The sequence below is a fragment of the Spermophilus citellus genome (assembly GCF_964194105.1).
Source record: "Spermophilus citellus genome assembly, chromosome: 8".
Taxonomy (NCBI): Eukaryota; Metazoa; Chordata; class Mammalia; order Rodentia; family Sciuridae; genus Spermophilus; species Spermophilus citellus.
Window position 1 is genome coordinate 121,500,263 of NC_138189.1, and position 16,174 is coordinate 121,516,436.

Consider the following 16,174-nt stretch of genomic DNA (forward strand, 5'->3'; position numbering starts at 1 on the left):
AAAAAAGATGAAATGAAATAACGAATCAAATGTGTTTTGGGAAAATGCAGTTAGTCAATTGTGTGGCTTTACCAGTAATTGTGCCTGAATAGGATAGAAAGCCCCCTTTCTCATCGATATCCAGAGTTTTTCCTTGTGGATGCAGGAAGTATAATAGGGATAGTGTAAAACTTTGAATCCTATGGGCAAGAATAGTTCTTGACCTTTTAAAAAGATTAGTGTCATTTTCCCTACCTTACTGTCACCTTCCTTATCTTTATCAGTATTTCCTTTATCTTAAGCATACAGAGCAGACATTTTTAGTCTATTTTTTTTCCTTTTGACATTACCTTCTCATTCCCATATTCTACTACCCACCCCTCCACCCCAGTGCTGAGGATGAAACCCAGGGACTCAACACATGCTAGGCAAGCCCACTACCACTGAGCTACAGCGCCAGCCCTAATTCTCATAGTCTATTGGACACAAATTCCATTGATTTATTTTTCCCCTGTGAATTGCTTTTGTTCTTCCCTGCTCCCCTGATACCACACTTTCTGGGCCTTTATCAGCCTAGGCCTGTATTACGGCAACAGTTTCCCAGCTCACTGTTTCCCTCATCTCATCTTTCCATCCTGCATAATCCTGCCGGATCAACTCATCCTTTCATACCATATCTCATCAAAGATTCTGCCTTCCTTCTTTTTTTTTTCTTGAACATTTATGGACCCCTAAACTGAATAAATAAAACCTCTGTGTAAACATTTTGTCCTAGGTAATCTCTCTCCCCTACTTTTTCCAACCAGTTTCTCAGTATCTTCTAATCAAACATATCTTCTCGTTGTCCCATAGCCATGCCTGTTCCACTTCCTACTTGCTTTGTTCATTGTATGTGTTATTGACACTGTGATGTACACCTGAAGTTTCTTTGCTGTAATTTGTATCCAAAGTGTTCCCCAAAGCCCATGGGTTAAAGACTTCATCGTCAGTCTGTGGAACTTTTGGGAGGTGGAAGAGGTGGAACCCAGTGGAAGGAAGTTAGGTCAGGTAGGGTATGCCCTTGAAGAGGATATTAAGCGCTTGACATCCCACCGCCCCCAACACACACTTCCTGGCTGCCTTGAGGTAGTCAGTCCGCCTTTGGCACGCATTCCCACCATGATGTACTGTGCTACTCCAGGCCCAAAACGACAGAGCCAAGTGACCCTGGACTGACATCTCTGAAACTGTGAACTAAAGTAAACCTTTTCTTTTATTGATTATCTCAGGTATTTTGTCTAACACATTCTTAAGGATAGTTCAGTTTGTATTGAGTTTTCACCCCTGTGAATTTCTGTAGCCACACATCATTGAATTCTCAGTTCTTTATTGTTTGCTCCTTTTGGTCAATCTCAAAACCTTGCTAGGTTAAGATTTATATTTTTACTTTTGAATATTAACCACAACAAACCGTTGATGCGTGATACATGCATTGGCTGATTTCGGGTATACAGTTAATCTATGTAATTTGGGCATGAAGTTGCTTCACACGTTGATTTATTAAAAACCTTTCCCGTTGGGTGCTGTGGCACATGCTGTAATCCCAGCGGCTCGGGAGGCTAAGTCAGGAGGATCAAAATCAGCCTCAGCTAAAGCAAGACGCTAAGCAACCCAAGGAGACCCTATCTCTTAAGTAAAATACAAAAAGGGCGGGGGATGTGGCTCAGTGGCCAAGTGCCCCTGAGTTCAATCCCTGCTACCCCCCCCCCCCAAAAAAAAAAGCCTTTTCAATCCTGCAGGCACTGTTTGTGGATGCCGAGAACAGAATAGTTACAGGACATACAAGGACTGTTCTCATTCTTTAGCCTAGTTTCACGAAGGACAAGAACAGGTCACAGAGCCAAACTGCAGGGAGTTGTTCAGAGCCTGGATGACAGATCACAGAGCACCTGTCTGCTGTGCTAAGCTTTTGCCACTGTTCTTGCCTTTGCTTAACCACATGCTTGACCTGGTCAAGTGGGCTTCTCATTCATAATTTCTGCTTATTTGTAGCTTCTCTTGTTGCATGGCTCCTGCATATTGACTTCTTTGACTTTGCACAGAAATTCCTCCAAAGAGAACACAATGAGTTTTATTTCTCTGCTAGGCACAGTGCTCATCCAGAAGCATCTTACAGATTGCTGGCAAGCCTATGTTGGCAACTCTTGAGCCAGGCATGTCCTCTCATCCTGCTGCAATCAAGGCAATGGGATCCCTTGATAGTTTTTCCTACCTAGGGCCTGAGCCATGGGGAACATTCCCCTAAAATAAAGAAATGTAACTTGGAGATGCCTCAGTTCACTTTGGTAAAATCCATAAATATCCAACATCTGGCAAAGAGGCTACACCACAGTTAAGTGTACAATATGAGTGAAATGAGCCCCCAGCTATATCTAAAAGCATTACACACATTTTCTTCTTTATGCCCAAAGTGATAATGCTATGATTCTAATTTTCATAGGCATATGTGAAAAAAAATTCCATTCTATATTAATTAAGGAAAACCTCAATTATTTGGTGACATGCTTACTTTGTTGGTTCCTGTCTGGCTCACAGTGTATTTAGGTTAGATAATATTATTGAAATTTCCTTAAATTTTATTCAATTATCTGAAGAAAAAAAATGAAATTTTGCTTTGTTGAGGCATTGAGTACCCTGGGCTAAATGTATTTCACTTTTTTCCCTTCTTTATAAAATTTATTGTTTCTGACATTAAATTTACTTCATGTATTTTATTCTAGGCTTAGATATTTCTCCCATCATAAAAACATGTTATAATCTTAATTGCCCATGAAATGCAGCCTTTTCTAATAGCTTTTAACCTTACACCGTGTTTCAAACATCTCTATCAATTTTGCTGTTACACAGCAGTAGCATTATAAAAACCAACTGGGCAATAAGAATAATCTCACAGGGAGGCAGGAATTTTATTGTGCTTGCCTTGTACTTGGCTAAAACATGTATGTCAATAAAAGTTCAATTCACAAATTGTTTTTCAAGTCCAGTCAGTGTTTTTGTTTCATTCTCAACTAGGTAAATTTTCATTCACTTTAATGTCTTACATGACATGTTGGTCTTGGTTGCTGTCTTCCCTATTCATTTGCAGTCTATTATTGCCTCCTTTAACAATCTCTGCTCCTTTAAATATTGTTAGTGAATTTTCACAGGATCAGGTGCTTTACCCATCAACAACTTGACTCATGGGTTGCTGCATGACCTTTATTTTATGTTGTTGTGCTGGGGATTGAACCCAGGGCCTTGTGTATGCAAGGCAGGCACACTACCAACTAAGCAATATTCCCAGCCTGTACCTTTATTTTTTGAGCAAGCTAGTTTTTATAGTTGTTTTGTTTACTTTTTAAATTTATGTTGTGCTGGGGATCGAACCCAGTGACTCACACTTGTGAGGCAACTGCTGTACCACTGAGCCACAACCCCAGCCCCTGAGCAAGCTATTTTTAAAGGAGAATATCATGGACTCAAGGACTCGAGAAGAGCTTCCTATTTCTATAACATGGATGTGACAATGTATAAAGAAATACACAGACCCAAGAAGTGTTCATAAATGTCTCCTCACTCAGGTTAGAATCACTTATGAACATTGAACTACCAGTGAAATGAAGATGAAACATTAATATATGAATTAAAGTAAAATGTGCACTAATAGAAAAATGGAGAGAAGCTGAGGAAAATATTTGTGGGGATTTAACTTACATGTATAAACACACACACCCAGGTGTTTTACCTCTTTGATTAGAGAGAACATCAGATTCTCACCCAAATTTCTACAGTATTCCTAAAACTTGGGTGTATGGGGGGTGAACCTCAGTGGTAGAACATTTGCCTAACATGCACCAGGCCCTGTTTCAATCCCCAGCACTAGCACCACCAAAAAAAGAAAGAAAAAAAAAAAAAAAAAGGAAATCCTTGGCAAAGTTTCACTATTAACACAGATTAAATTTTGTCACTGTTATTGGTTACAATTGGTAAATACTTATTTCTTGAAACCTTGGAGACAGTTCTTCGGCCACAAAGAGGTAAGTAACTTAAAATACAGAAGGGCAATAATACATAAGAGGATTATAAATCATGGCTGATCTTTCATTGTCTCAGTGTCAATAGAATGCAAAAAGTGATAATCAAGAGGCTATTTTCCAAAACATCAGGTTCTTATGATTGTTTTGGAAAAAAGTTTTGAGAAAATTAAGCTTTTTGAATGACAGAATAGGGGAGTTGCTAGTTGTGTGTTTTAAGATAGATAAAAAGCTGGGCACAGTAGTGTACAACTGTAATCTTAGTAACTCAGGAGGCTGAAGCAGGAGAATGAATAAGTTTGAGGCCATCTTCAGCAATTTAGAGCCTGTCTTAAAAAAGAGAAAGGACTGAGGATGTAGCTCAGTGGTAAAGCACCCCTAGGTTCAATGCTCAGTAGAAAGGGAGGGAGGGAGGGAGGGAGGGAGGAAGAAAAAAGGAAGGACGAATGAATGGAGAGAGGAAGAGAGGGAAGGAAGGGAAGATTGAGCCTCTAACAACCCAGGTATGTGCATAGTAACTTCATTTTTTTAAAGGTACAGGTAAAGCTATTGGAATGGCAAATGGCAACATTTTTTTTTCTGCTTTAATTCTTCAAATTATTTTGGTGGCCAGATTTTCAAAATTCAGCAAAATAGTGCAAATGCCTCAGAAAGATTTTTACATTTGGCCAGTGAGCAGTTCCCCTCCCCTGATTCCTTTTTAGCCTTTCTCACCTTTTCTAATGGAAAAATGCTTCCTTTCCAGCTTCTGAGACTTATTGAGTGTGCAATAATTTTTTATGCCTTGCCTGAGGTTAAGAAATGAGTCCTTGATCTCAAAATATATTTAAGCAGGCTGCTGCTTAACTGATTTTTCCATTCCAAATATAAGTGTCCTTTTGATAGATTGAAATATTATCCAGATTTACCATTAGAACTCACAGAGGGCAGGAGATGTAGCTCAGTGGTACAGCACTTATCTAGCATGCGTGAGGCTGTACCTCCCCAGCATCACAGAAAACAAACCCTCATAGACAAAATATATTCTATTTAGAAGTTCACAATCAATAGCTAAACTGTACTCTTGGTGATCATGAACCTGAAAAATAATTTTCTGTTCTCTGAGGTCCTACTTCTCAGTACATATACTGGGAATAAAAATATTTTTGTCCCATACAGATTTTTGGGGGAAGATTGAGAAAAGACAATGTTTAATGCAAATATATTTTGATATCTTCATTTTTTACTGAGCCTTAAGAAGCAGTGCCAAATCTGAAGATGCATATGTTGGTGTTAATAACATTAATGATATTAATTTCTTTGAATCAACAGAAAGCTTCCTTAAAAGAAATAGGCTATCAGACAGTTTCTACCAAGCAAGAAGTTAAGCCTCTTATGCCTCTGGATTTCAAGCTCTGGTAGTGAGACTGAAGACTTGTTATTTCAGAAATAAAAAGCATGCACAATTCATTAAGAATATTCACAAGGCTTTATGTTATATTTATTTATTTTCCAGCTTGTACAAACTGGATGTAGAAGCATAAACATAGTACATTTCTACCATCTTCAACAAAAATATAACCAATATGTACAATTATTGTATTAAAAATACAAAAGGGATACAGACTCCACCAATGTCTTTCTAAAAGACATACAGGTACAAGTAGTATCAAAAAGTTATGAGGAAATCACCAGTTAATTGTACATTCTGCACTTGACATCACAGAGCGAACTGAGATTAGCAGTCCTATGTTCTACAATTACTTAATGTTTAGATAACATTTGTGCAACTTGTGGTAGAGCTAGATTTCTGTCTTTCTATATGCAGATGAGGTCCATAGCCTATATAATAAAACCGGCAAATAATGCATATTACATGTAAAATTACAAATGCATAAATTGACAATGTAATATATAAGCAAGTAGACAAATGCCATGATACAGAAGAGAATTATTAAATAAAGCACTGACATTGTTTGATACAGTGAAAAAACACTGCAATTCGACTTTTAAAATTTGAAGCTATTTACGTTTATCTACTGATCAATATGATCAGCTGAATTTAATGGAAAAAAAAAAAATCCAAGACCAGCAGTTCCTCACATTTGAGTACTACTCGGATTGGCAGCCTTCACTTTTCCGGAGTCTGTGCAAAAACAACACAAAAATAGAGTGGAAGGGTCATTTTCAGTCATTATAGGGTTAATAGCAGCTGTGAGCAGATGGTTGCTACACTTAGACTTCTCTCTACGCAGCATCCATAAAGCCACTTACAGGTTAGTCTCTGGTGACTAACCCACCTTGCAAAGGCTGGCATATCTAACCAGACTTTTGATCTTTTATTATGTTTAAAGACTTATTTATTCCCTAATGCCAATTTGATAAAGGGAGGCTGTCTTGAAAGAGCAGTATTAACAGCTGGCATTAGCTCCAACATCCCAAGCTGCTTTCACTGCAATGCTATCCAGTTATAAATGTTTCTTTTAAAAAATAAACACAAATATCCTAAATCTCTAAATTAACAAAATCCCAAAATATAACTTAAAAAATGGGGTTTGCCATCCATTTCAATGGAGCAGGACACACCCTCAGATGACACTGCCCTGCCTCCATAAGGCTCACACAGGACACAACGAGTCCTATTTCCCTCCCCTGGCCATGTGCAAACAGTTTTACAAAAGACCCCCACCCACTGGGGAAGGAGTGGATGAGGTGCCTTGGTATTTAAGTAATTGGCTAACATTTCATACTTCCAGGATAGGGCACTTTGAGGGTGAGGCCAGAAGGACATGGGAAGACAGGGTCACAAACCAGGTCTTCTCTTCCCTTCTTGTGTGGCCACACCCTGTCCGGCATATTTGGTTTTTTTGTTTTTGTTTTTGTTTTGGAAACCCAGGCTGGCAACCCTACTTATGGTTCAAAATAATACTGTAATCATTAAATGGATATAACATTTAATGTCTAAACACAATCTTTAAATTCATTAAAAAAAAAACATTGTAAACAAGTGGACAAGCACTGTACTCAGAGGATTTCACTGTTTTTCTTGTCTTCCTTGATGGGTTAAAGGCCCCAAGTAGTTCATTGGCTAGCTGTTCTCATTATCCCAACGAGACCAAGTGCTAGACTGGATTGAAATCTAAAAGGAAGATTTAAAAAAATCCTTCCAGGCATTGAGAAGTGCAGCCAGAGAGAATCATCTTGTTGTGATGATCTTGGAATTTGGAATGGATACTGTATGATGTGGCAGGCAGCAACAGCGGGAGCTTGAAGATTGCTGCACTGTGCATTTCAAGCAACAAAGTCTGAAAAGTGCCAGGGCAATTTCTTCACAGTATTTCACATGCAAAGGGGAAAGGAAGAAGGGGAGAAGAAGCCCCATGCTGCTTTTAAGGCAGGGAAGGAGGCAAACTGGTCCACCATCCTCAGGATGTGAATTCCATGGCCCCAGTGCTGGGGGCGTCTTCTTGTGCTCTCCTTTAGGTGGTCACTCAGGATCCACGACAGCCTGTGCCTCAAACAGCAGACACTTGTTCATCTTCTACAAACAAGGCAGGGAAGAAAACAACAAATCAATGAGCAAGCAAGTAATTTCCTATGCTGTAGAGAATACATCACTGATGTACTAATAAAAACAAATCATACATATGTATACATATTCAGCTCATCAAAAACCCTTGTCTGTTTTTTAGGCAATTAACAATTTTAAAAGCTTAAAAATTGATATATAATGCATATGTTCATACACACACCCACAAATATATTAACAATACATATACTGTTATGTTTATTAGATGCAAAATTATGAGTAATAAATTCATTTAGGAAAGTTATAAAAACATAATGTGCCGTGTTTTTTTTCAAATACTTTTTTAGTTGTCAATGGACCTTTATTGCATTTATTTTATATATGATGCTGAGAATCAAACCCAGTGCCTCACACATGGTAGGCAAGTGCTCTACCACTGAGCTACCGGACTGTGTTGTTCAATAATACACAGTCATGGCTGGGTTGTGGCTCAGCGGTAGAGTGCTTGACCCCAGCATCACATAAAAATAAATAAACAAAATAAAGGTATTGTGTCCATTTTACAACTAAAAAAACAAAAAATTCAAAAAAATTATACACAGTCACATACATTAAGAAGTCTATAAAAAGATGTTAATAGTGGTCATCTTCAAGTGGCAGATTATGAATAGTGTTCATTTATTGTATTTCACGTTTTTTCTATAATGATTGCATAATAAAACAGGTTAAACTGGAAACAAAACGAAAAAGAGAAGGTGGGAGAATATGATTTCCCTCCTGTACTCGATCCAAGAGAGGCAGGTAGGTTTTTAAATTTGTAAAAAGAAGTCCAAAGAGAGAAGTATGTCTTTCATCTCCAAGTGTAGCCAACCCATTAAGAGCCCAAATGTGACATTTTCCACAGAAAACTTGAACCATCCTTGCTTTATAGTTCAAAATGTTCCTTTAAATTCTCACAGTATAAACCTGTGAGATTTTTAATTTTTAACCTTAAAATAGAGCCACAGAAGTACTTTCATTTTACTAAGAATTAGGAAAGAAATGCAGGTTGGGGTATTTTAGTGGTTGATCGCTTGCCTCACATGCTGGAAGCTCTGGGTTCCACCCCCAGTTCCACAGAAAACAAAAACCAACAAAAAAAAAAATCTAGTAAAGATATCCAGTCACCTGCACGCTTTATTACAAGTGACCCCCTGTAATCTTAGAAAAAATGCAAAGAAAACCCAGAAACATCTCACATGAAGAAAGCCCTCCAAAGCTTTAACCCTAAACCTGGATTCTTCCTTGTGTGGCCTCTGCAGGGACACAGCTGAGGGCAGGTCAGAGCACCAACCCCCCTGGAGCCTCACAGGAACCCAAGTTCCCCTTTCTTGCAAAGGTTTTAAGAAGACGCATGTACCATCCTCCTCGGCGGAGAAGCCCTGAGACTGGCGAGGGGCGAGGCGTGGGTCGGACTCGCTGGGCTTATGCCACTGAGGTTTGCTCACAGGCCTGCTGCTGGTCGGGGGCCCAGGTGGCTGCTGTCCTGGCGAGGGCCCAGAAGTGTCCGAGGACCGGGCAACCATCCGAGACCTTTGAAGTGCCACGTTGTAGTCCGGAGGTTTCCTGGCTGGGTGGGAATGCCCTTCTGGGAAGTCAGTGATGGGGATTCCAATGTAGCCGGGTGGGGTTGGGGGTGGCTCTCGATACCTGCCCTCCTTTCGTGCTGCAGCAGATACAATGTACCAGCTGTTAAGAATTTTGTGGAAGACTATTTCACACTACAAATGTTTATAAAACACGAAAATAATTATTAAAACACCATATACAGTGTTGCAGCAAATGTGTTCTGGTTTGACCAGCCAGGTGTGTGGCTGGCCAGGAAACGGATGTTAACTAAAGCAAATATCCACCGCTGTTACCTCTGTGTGGTCAGTGAAGCTACCAGCAATCTAAATATGTTTAAGCACAAACAGACTACTTAAAGAAAATATTGTAAGGCTGGGGTTGTAGCTCACTGTTAGGGGCACCTTCTGAGCCTGTGTGGTCCTGGGTTTAATCCTCAGCACTATAAAAAACAAACAACAACAAAAAGCTGCTTGTGCCTATAAAACAGTAAGAAGTGTTAACTAGGTGAACACCTAACCCTTGGATTTATTGCTCAGATTAAAGCAAAGCAAGAACATAAAAGGTACATAGTATTATGACTGGAAAATGTTTGTACTTGGTGAAAATTACCTTTCTTTCTCTCTCTCCCTGCCCCAGAGACAAACTAGTCTATTCCGTTTTTGGTTTGCTTTTATCAACCTGAGAGTCAATTCCATGTTACTTTCAAGTCTCTAGGCTTCACTGGAAAACAGTGAATTAAAGTTGAAAAAGTAGTATAGAAAGAGGGATGCCAATTTTGAAACTAAAACTATGAGGTATTTATTTTTCTGCAAATCTTTTTATTAGTTAATGTCTATGACCTACAACATGAAATCTATAAAGGCAAGTAAAACTAAAGTTTTATTGAACTTTCTAGACTCAACTGTTAGGAACTAAAAATCATACTTCCTTTCTTTTCAATAAAAATTCTGAGAATGAATCTATCAACAGAAAACACTTGACAAAGATCAACCTAAGAATATGTTTAACTCTTGTTACAGTTTAAATCTGTAATGTTCTCTAACGACTCATGGGTTGAAGGTTTGGTCTCTAGGTGATGGCATTACTGGAAACTTTAGCACATAGGGTCTCACTGGAGGAAGTAGGTCACTGAGGCATGTCCTTGAAGGGAATATTTTGTCCCCAGTCCCTTTCTCTCACATTTTTTGCTTCCTGGATGCCAAGAAATGAGCAGTTTTGCTTTGTCACACCTTCCCCATCTGCCTTACCACAGCCCCCAAAATAATTAAGTGACCATGGACTGAAACTTTACACTGTGAGCCAAAATAAATCTTTTCTCTTTTAAATTGATTTTCTCAAGTATTTTGTTGCAGTGATAGAAAGCTATAACTACTGTTATCTCCTTATTTATCTTAGAGGGTTATTAAATTTGACCTCCACTCACAACTATTTGTAAGGCAAAATAGTTACAATGTTCCTACTAATGAAAGTGATGCCCATAATGCCCATATTCCAGATCACTTTGCATCAGAAGGAGCAGCAGCATCTTTCTGTTACTTATGAATATACTATCTAGGCACTGTTCTGAGTACTTTTCATAAATTTTCTTTCATCCGCACACTAACTCTATTAAGCAGAGATTACTAAACTCATTTTATAGATGTGGAAACAAACAGGCAGAGCTTCTTTGTCCAGTATCAGAGAGCTACTACAAAGTAGCAAAACACGGATTCCAACCCTTTCTGCCTGAGTTCAATGCCTGAATCCTTAGTCTTTTACATGATAAGCAATTTCTGCCTTGCTCTAGTGTGCAGAATTCGTTGAGCACAGAAACAGTGTGACAACATAACAAAAATCAATGAAAGGACATTTTGCCATGCTGGGGACTGAACCCAGGGCCTCACACATGCTAGGCAATTTGTCTACTACTGAGCAACACATGAGCCCCTTTTAAGTTTTAATTTCAGACAGGGTCTTCCCAAGTGCTCAGGTTATCTCAAACTTGCAATCTTCCTGTCTCAGTCTCCTGAGTAGCTAATGTTAAAGGTGTGTACCACACCATGCTTGGCTAATGAAAAGGTTTTATTATGCAAAGGATAAAGTTCTAAATATATTTTAAGGGTCAACATTTAAAAGATTTTCAATTAAAAAAAATCCCTATCTCTCTACTTTGATTCTGCCTGTTATACTGTGGAAAAACAGGTATCTATTCTGATAATTTTCCAGTTAAAATAAAAAAATTTAGGTAATATCCATAATGACAGTAGACTGATACTAGGAGCTCAAATTTACTGAATGTTTTACTATATGCAGCTGGGCTCTTAACCACACCATTCATATAAAAATCATGAATTCAGTGCTAATTTGGAAGCCCTGTAAAGCAATGGACAAAATGAACCACAAACACAGCAGGGCATGGTGGTGCACACCTATAATCCCAGTGGCTTGGGAGGCTGAGACAGGAGGATCATGAGGTCAAAACCAGCCTCAGCAGCTTAGTGAGACCCTGTCTCTAAATTTAAAAAATTAAAAAAAAAAAAAAAAAAAGGTGGCAGTCTGGGAATATGGCCCAGTGGTTAAACACCATGGGGTTCAATTAAAAAAAAAAAAATACAACCCACAAAATACTTTTGACTTTTGAAATAATCAGATTACAGCCATGATCCATATGTGCCAAGACTCCCAGTTTTTAAACTTACCTATGACCCCCTTTGCAGTACTGGGTGTCACAGCTATGTGGGCAGGCACGGGCACAGGTTTGGTTTCTTCTGTGGTTGCAGATGTTATGCTAGTGCTTTCAGCCTCTATGGAAACATCCTTCCCACCTCTTCGCTTTATTGTTCCTGTGTCACCCTCTGAGTCTTCTCCCCAGTAACCTGTGGAAGATGCCCAGCTTGCCCGGGATTGGGCCTGTTCAAGACTCTCTCTACTTTGATTCTGCCTGTTATACTTTGCACTATGATCAGAAAACATCATTTGGTCCATATGGCTACTTGAGGCCCATAAACCTGCAGGATCCCCTGAATAATCAAAGTGGGTGTGGCCAAACGGAAGGGTTTCCCAACTTCTCTGGTGCTGGATGGTCTGTATATTATCATGTGAACCACTTGAGCACGATGTCCAGCTTCCCCTACCACTGTCAGCAGCATCGAGGGAAGCACGATCCCCCTGGTCTTGGGAAAGCTCCTCTGTGCTTGGAGAAGAAATTACTGTAGCTGTGGCATATAAGCCTCGGCTCTCAGACATTGGCACATATGATCTAAATGGACAAAACAGATGAAAAGGAAAACAGTGAATGATTTCAATATCTTTTTTTTCCTAGAAGGATAGCTTTCTCTCATCTCAGAAAGAGGCCGAAAATACCACTGAACTGCATTATAGTGGACAGTTCTGCCATGTCCAGTTTTCTTACCTTTGTCATTACTATAAAATAAGTGCAGAGAGAAAAAGAACAATGACTTGCTAGAGAAGAACATTTTCCCCGCAAGGTTAAGGATGGTTTAACACCATCTGGATACTTAAGGAAGGCAGCTTATACCAAGGAAGTGGTATACAGCCAAACATCACCCTCCGCCTCCCACACAAAGCCACAGTGTTCATGCAATAAAGAAGAAGCTTAACTAAAAAGCAATAGGCTCAACAAAAAGAAGATGGTACTTAACAATCCACAAAGGATTCATTCTTAAAAGGGACATGAAAGAAGGGATGTGAAAGAATGCTAAGGAAAGCCATCTACCCTAAGCTGTATTGATCAGGTTCAATCATGGTCCGCCGTTCTGTCCTGCCCACACCTAGGTTTGTTTCCACAATGCTGACAGAATGCCTCTGGCGCCTCTCATCATGGAGCGAGACTGGCACCGAGTCAAAAGAAGAATTGCTGACAATACTGGATCGTGAAGAGATTTCACTGTGACCAGAATCTGAAAAATTATCCACAGTACCACTGGGAGCCAAAGTATAACCTGCATGAGAAAGAAAACCACATTAGTTAGATACTCTAGGTTTACAACATAAGACCGAAGTCCATCAATAGAAGCAAAAAAAAAAAAAAAAAATTTGCATGGGTATCACCACTGATTGACCAAGTGACTAAAAGATTAAAGTAAATTTTTACTGATGGGGCTCATTTAATCAAAGGTTAGAGAGGGACACACACACACACACACACACACACACACACACACACACAATTATAGAAGCTCAGAAAAGATGCAGAAGCTATGGCACTAGTTGACTATTCTTAATGAATTATACTACCATTAAACTACAAAAGGAAACTGGGCTGCAGATATAACTCAGTGATAGAGCACTTGCCCAGCATACACCCAAGACCAGGGTTTGTATCCCAGTACTGGGAAACAACAACAACAACTGATTTTTTTCCCCCAACTGTAAAATCAGTAATCTTGTTTTCAACTTTTAGAGTATAAGTACAGCAGAGATTTTCAACTGAAAATAGTCTTCAAAAAGAATAAGAAATAAGATCTAAAGAATATCTCTTTGGATTTTTGCCATTCAGTTTTTCAACATTAATAATGTATTAGCTGAATCACATGAAAAGTCAATTGTTTAGGATGTAATGTGTACTTTTCTTCAGACCATCACTGTAAAATGCCTCAACAGATGTCCATTTTTTACCCCAAAAGTACCCTTAACTCTAGTTGTTACTAAAAATATTTCTGAAAGTCACAAAGGAAGAAGCTTGTCTTGATATTTTTAATGGAAAAGAAAAAACAAATCTCAGTACTTATTTTTATCTTTTCTATATATACATGACTAAGGATCTCACATTAGTTTGAAAAAAAAAATATATATATATGTATGTATGTATGTATATATATCTCTAGAGCACTTAAATGCTCCCAACTGAAGTATGTTTCCATCCATTTAGTAAATTGGTACTTCCTGATTTATTTTTTAAAGGTTACACAGGTCTTGAAAAGATTGAACATGTTCATATATGAAATATCTTTTTATAAACACACACTACAAATTCTGATAAACAAGATTTAAATCTTCCCTGAAAAGTCTGCTCAAAAAAATAAAAACAAAAACCAAAAAAATTCTGTCCAGAAAAATCATCACTTAGATTGAGCACCTGACACGGAGGAATTTTCTCATTTTCTTCAACTAATGAGATGATTCCTCTCTTTCCCACCCCATTTTTGGTTCTAAAAACCCCACCTATCCCATAGGTCCGTGGTGCATTGTTATTCTTGTTACTGTTCTCACTTCCAAGAGAAGAGGAGGAACTGGTTAAGTCCAACTGCCCGGAGCCAAAAGATCTCAGCTGATTGCCACTGCCACCTAACAATAGGATGAGAAAAGAATTTAGATATATCCATTTCATAAGGGCCCTAGAACTGACCCCACACCAAATGCACAGAAGCCTGAAATGTCTACAAAGAAAAGCAGTTATTTGTTGAGTCAGTAAAATATTATAATTAATTAACCTTTTAGATCTTAGCTTTTTACTACTGACTGACACCCACCCTCCCTTTCAATTAAAGGGAAGAGAAGGAAGGAACCTAGAGAGTTTATGTGGAAGAAAATTATCATCTATTTTAATATAAGAAAGTATTCATATAAGGAGAAGATTCTGATTGCCTAAAAGGTAGTCTCTTTAAAAAACAGCAACAAAAAAGGTAATCAAGACCCATATTAACACAATGAAAAAAATAAATCAGGAATATATCAGTATTTTATGCTTTCCAAGAGCACTTCTCTGTATTAAATTTTATGTAATCAAATTTAGTCTTATGAAATTTTAATGTAAAAGAATTCTTTCCACACTTGGCCAAATAAAAAACTTAAATTTTAGAAATAGTTCCAAATAGTTATAAATTTAATTCTATTATAAGAATAATATTAAAAAGAAATACCAAAATTTTTCCCAATTTATACACTGAGGGAGAAAAATCCAGTGAACATCATGAGGAATCATTTAAAATGAATAATATAATATTAAAAATTCCAGAATTTATTATAACTGAAATGTATAGAGTTTGATAAAGGAAAAGAGCAAGTTGTATACTTCTACCTTTTCTTGGAGAACTTTGTGGAGAAGTGGGAGGAGAAGATAGCTGTGAAGACGCATTTGATATTGTATCGTCAGCTGGCTTCTTGTGACGTTCCAAACTCCCTTCTTCAGATAGGGAAAGAATTTTCTTTAAAGCTTGTGGAGAGTTGATACCTATAAAAAAATAATTTAGATATACATTTTCAAGACTGAAAATAAATACTAACGACTAAAAAGCATTTTTGTGTTCAGATTTACTATTACAGCAAGATTCAACTTACTTATGATCTAACTGTTCTTTGCATCACTACTCATGGTATAAACAGATCACCAAGAGCATGAGATACTTGGAGTTTTGTTTTTGACCAATAGTTACTAAACTATTAAAAAGAGATTATTTTTGATATTTTACTTTATATTTTAAACCTTAAAGTAGTCATCATTCATATTCAACAATGAAGAAAAGACAATCTGAAAACATCTGAATTTAGGATGAAAGTGGCACAGCCAATTTCAACTCCAGTTGTTTCAAAGTTTAGGATGGAAACATTCTGGTATTGTTTGAAATGTTAGTTCTGGAGAAGTGGGAATGATGGGAAAAAAGTAAAGGGCCAAGGGTTAAGAGGAACTGTCTAAAATAGTCAATGAAAGGAATTCTATGCCCTTACTACTCAAATAAAGCACATGAAATAGGAGCAGGAGACACCTCATGAAAGCATTGTGTCACAGAGACCACAAAAAAAGATTTTAGAAGAAGGGAGTGAACCAGTGTAGGATCTAGAAGTATGAGGATGTAAAGTGGGTCCCTCCACAAAATTATTTTTCAGAAATAAGAAAGTCAAATTTTACTTTGAAATTATTTCGGGGCTGGGATTGTGGCTCAGAGGTAGAGTGCTTGCCTAGCAAGTGCAAGGCCCCGGGTTCGATCCTCAGCACCACATAAAAATAAAATAAAGATATTGTGTCCAACTACGACTAAAAAAATAAATTATTTCATTAATTAGAATGGGGAAAAATCTTTAAGTTATT

General features: G+C 38.0%; 1 protein-coding gene across 9 annotated transcripts in view; it reads right to left on the reverse strand.

The window, feature by feature from the left end:
• Positions 1–5,499: 5,499 nt before the first annotated feature.
• The window catches only part of RAPGEF2 (Rap guanine nucleotide exchange factor 2), a 253,310-nt gene continuing 242,635 nt past the window's right edge, over positions 5,500–16,174 (reverse strand). For 4 of the 9 annotated variants that reach the window (XM_081304948.1, XM_081304947.1, XM_081304951.1 and 1 more), the window contains 6 exons: positions 15,167–15,319; positions 14,311–14,433; positions 12,863–13,088; positions 11,826–12,385; positions 8,939–9,244; positions 5,500–7,551 (listed from right to left, as the gene is read on the reverse strand). In XM_081304948.1, coding sequence (XP_081161074.1) covers positions 7,526–7,551; positions 8,939–9,244; positions 11,826–12,385; positions 12,863–13,088; positions 14,311–14,433; positions 15,167–15,319 — 1,394 coding nt within the window. In that variant the 3' untranslated portion in view covers positions 5,500–7,525. Of the gene's footprint in view, positions 7,552–8,938; positions 9,245–9,536; positions 9,587–11,825; positions 12,386–12,862; positions 13,089–14,310; positions 14,434–15,166; positions 15,320–16,174 lie in introns of all 9 variants that reach the window. The other 5 variants (XM_081304949.1, XM_081304953.1, XM_081304950.1 and 2 more) reach the window with 3 other exon arrangements.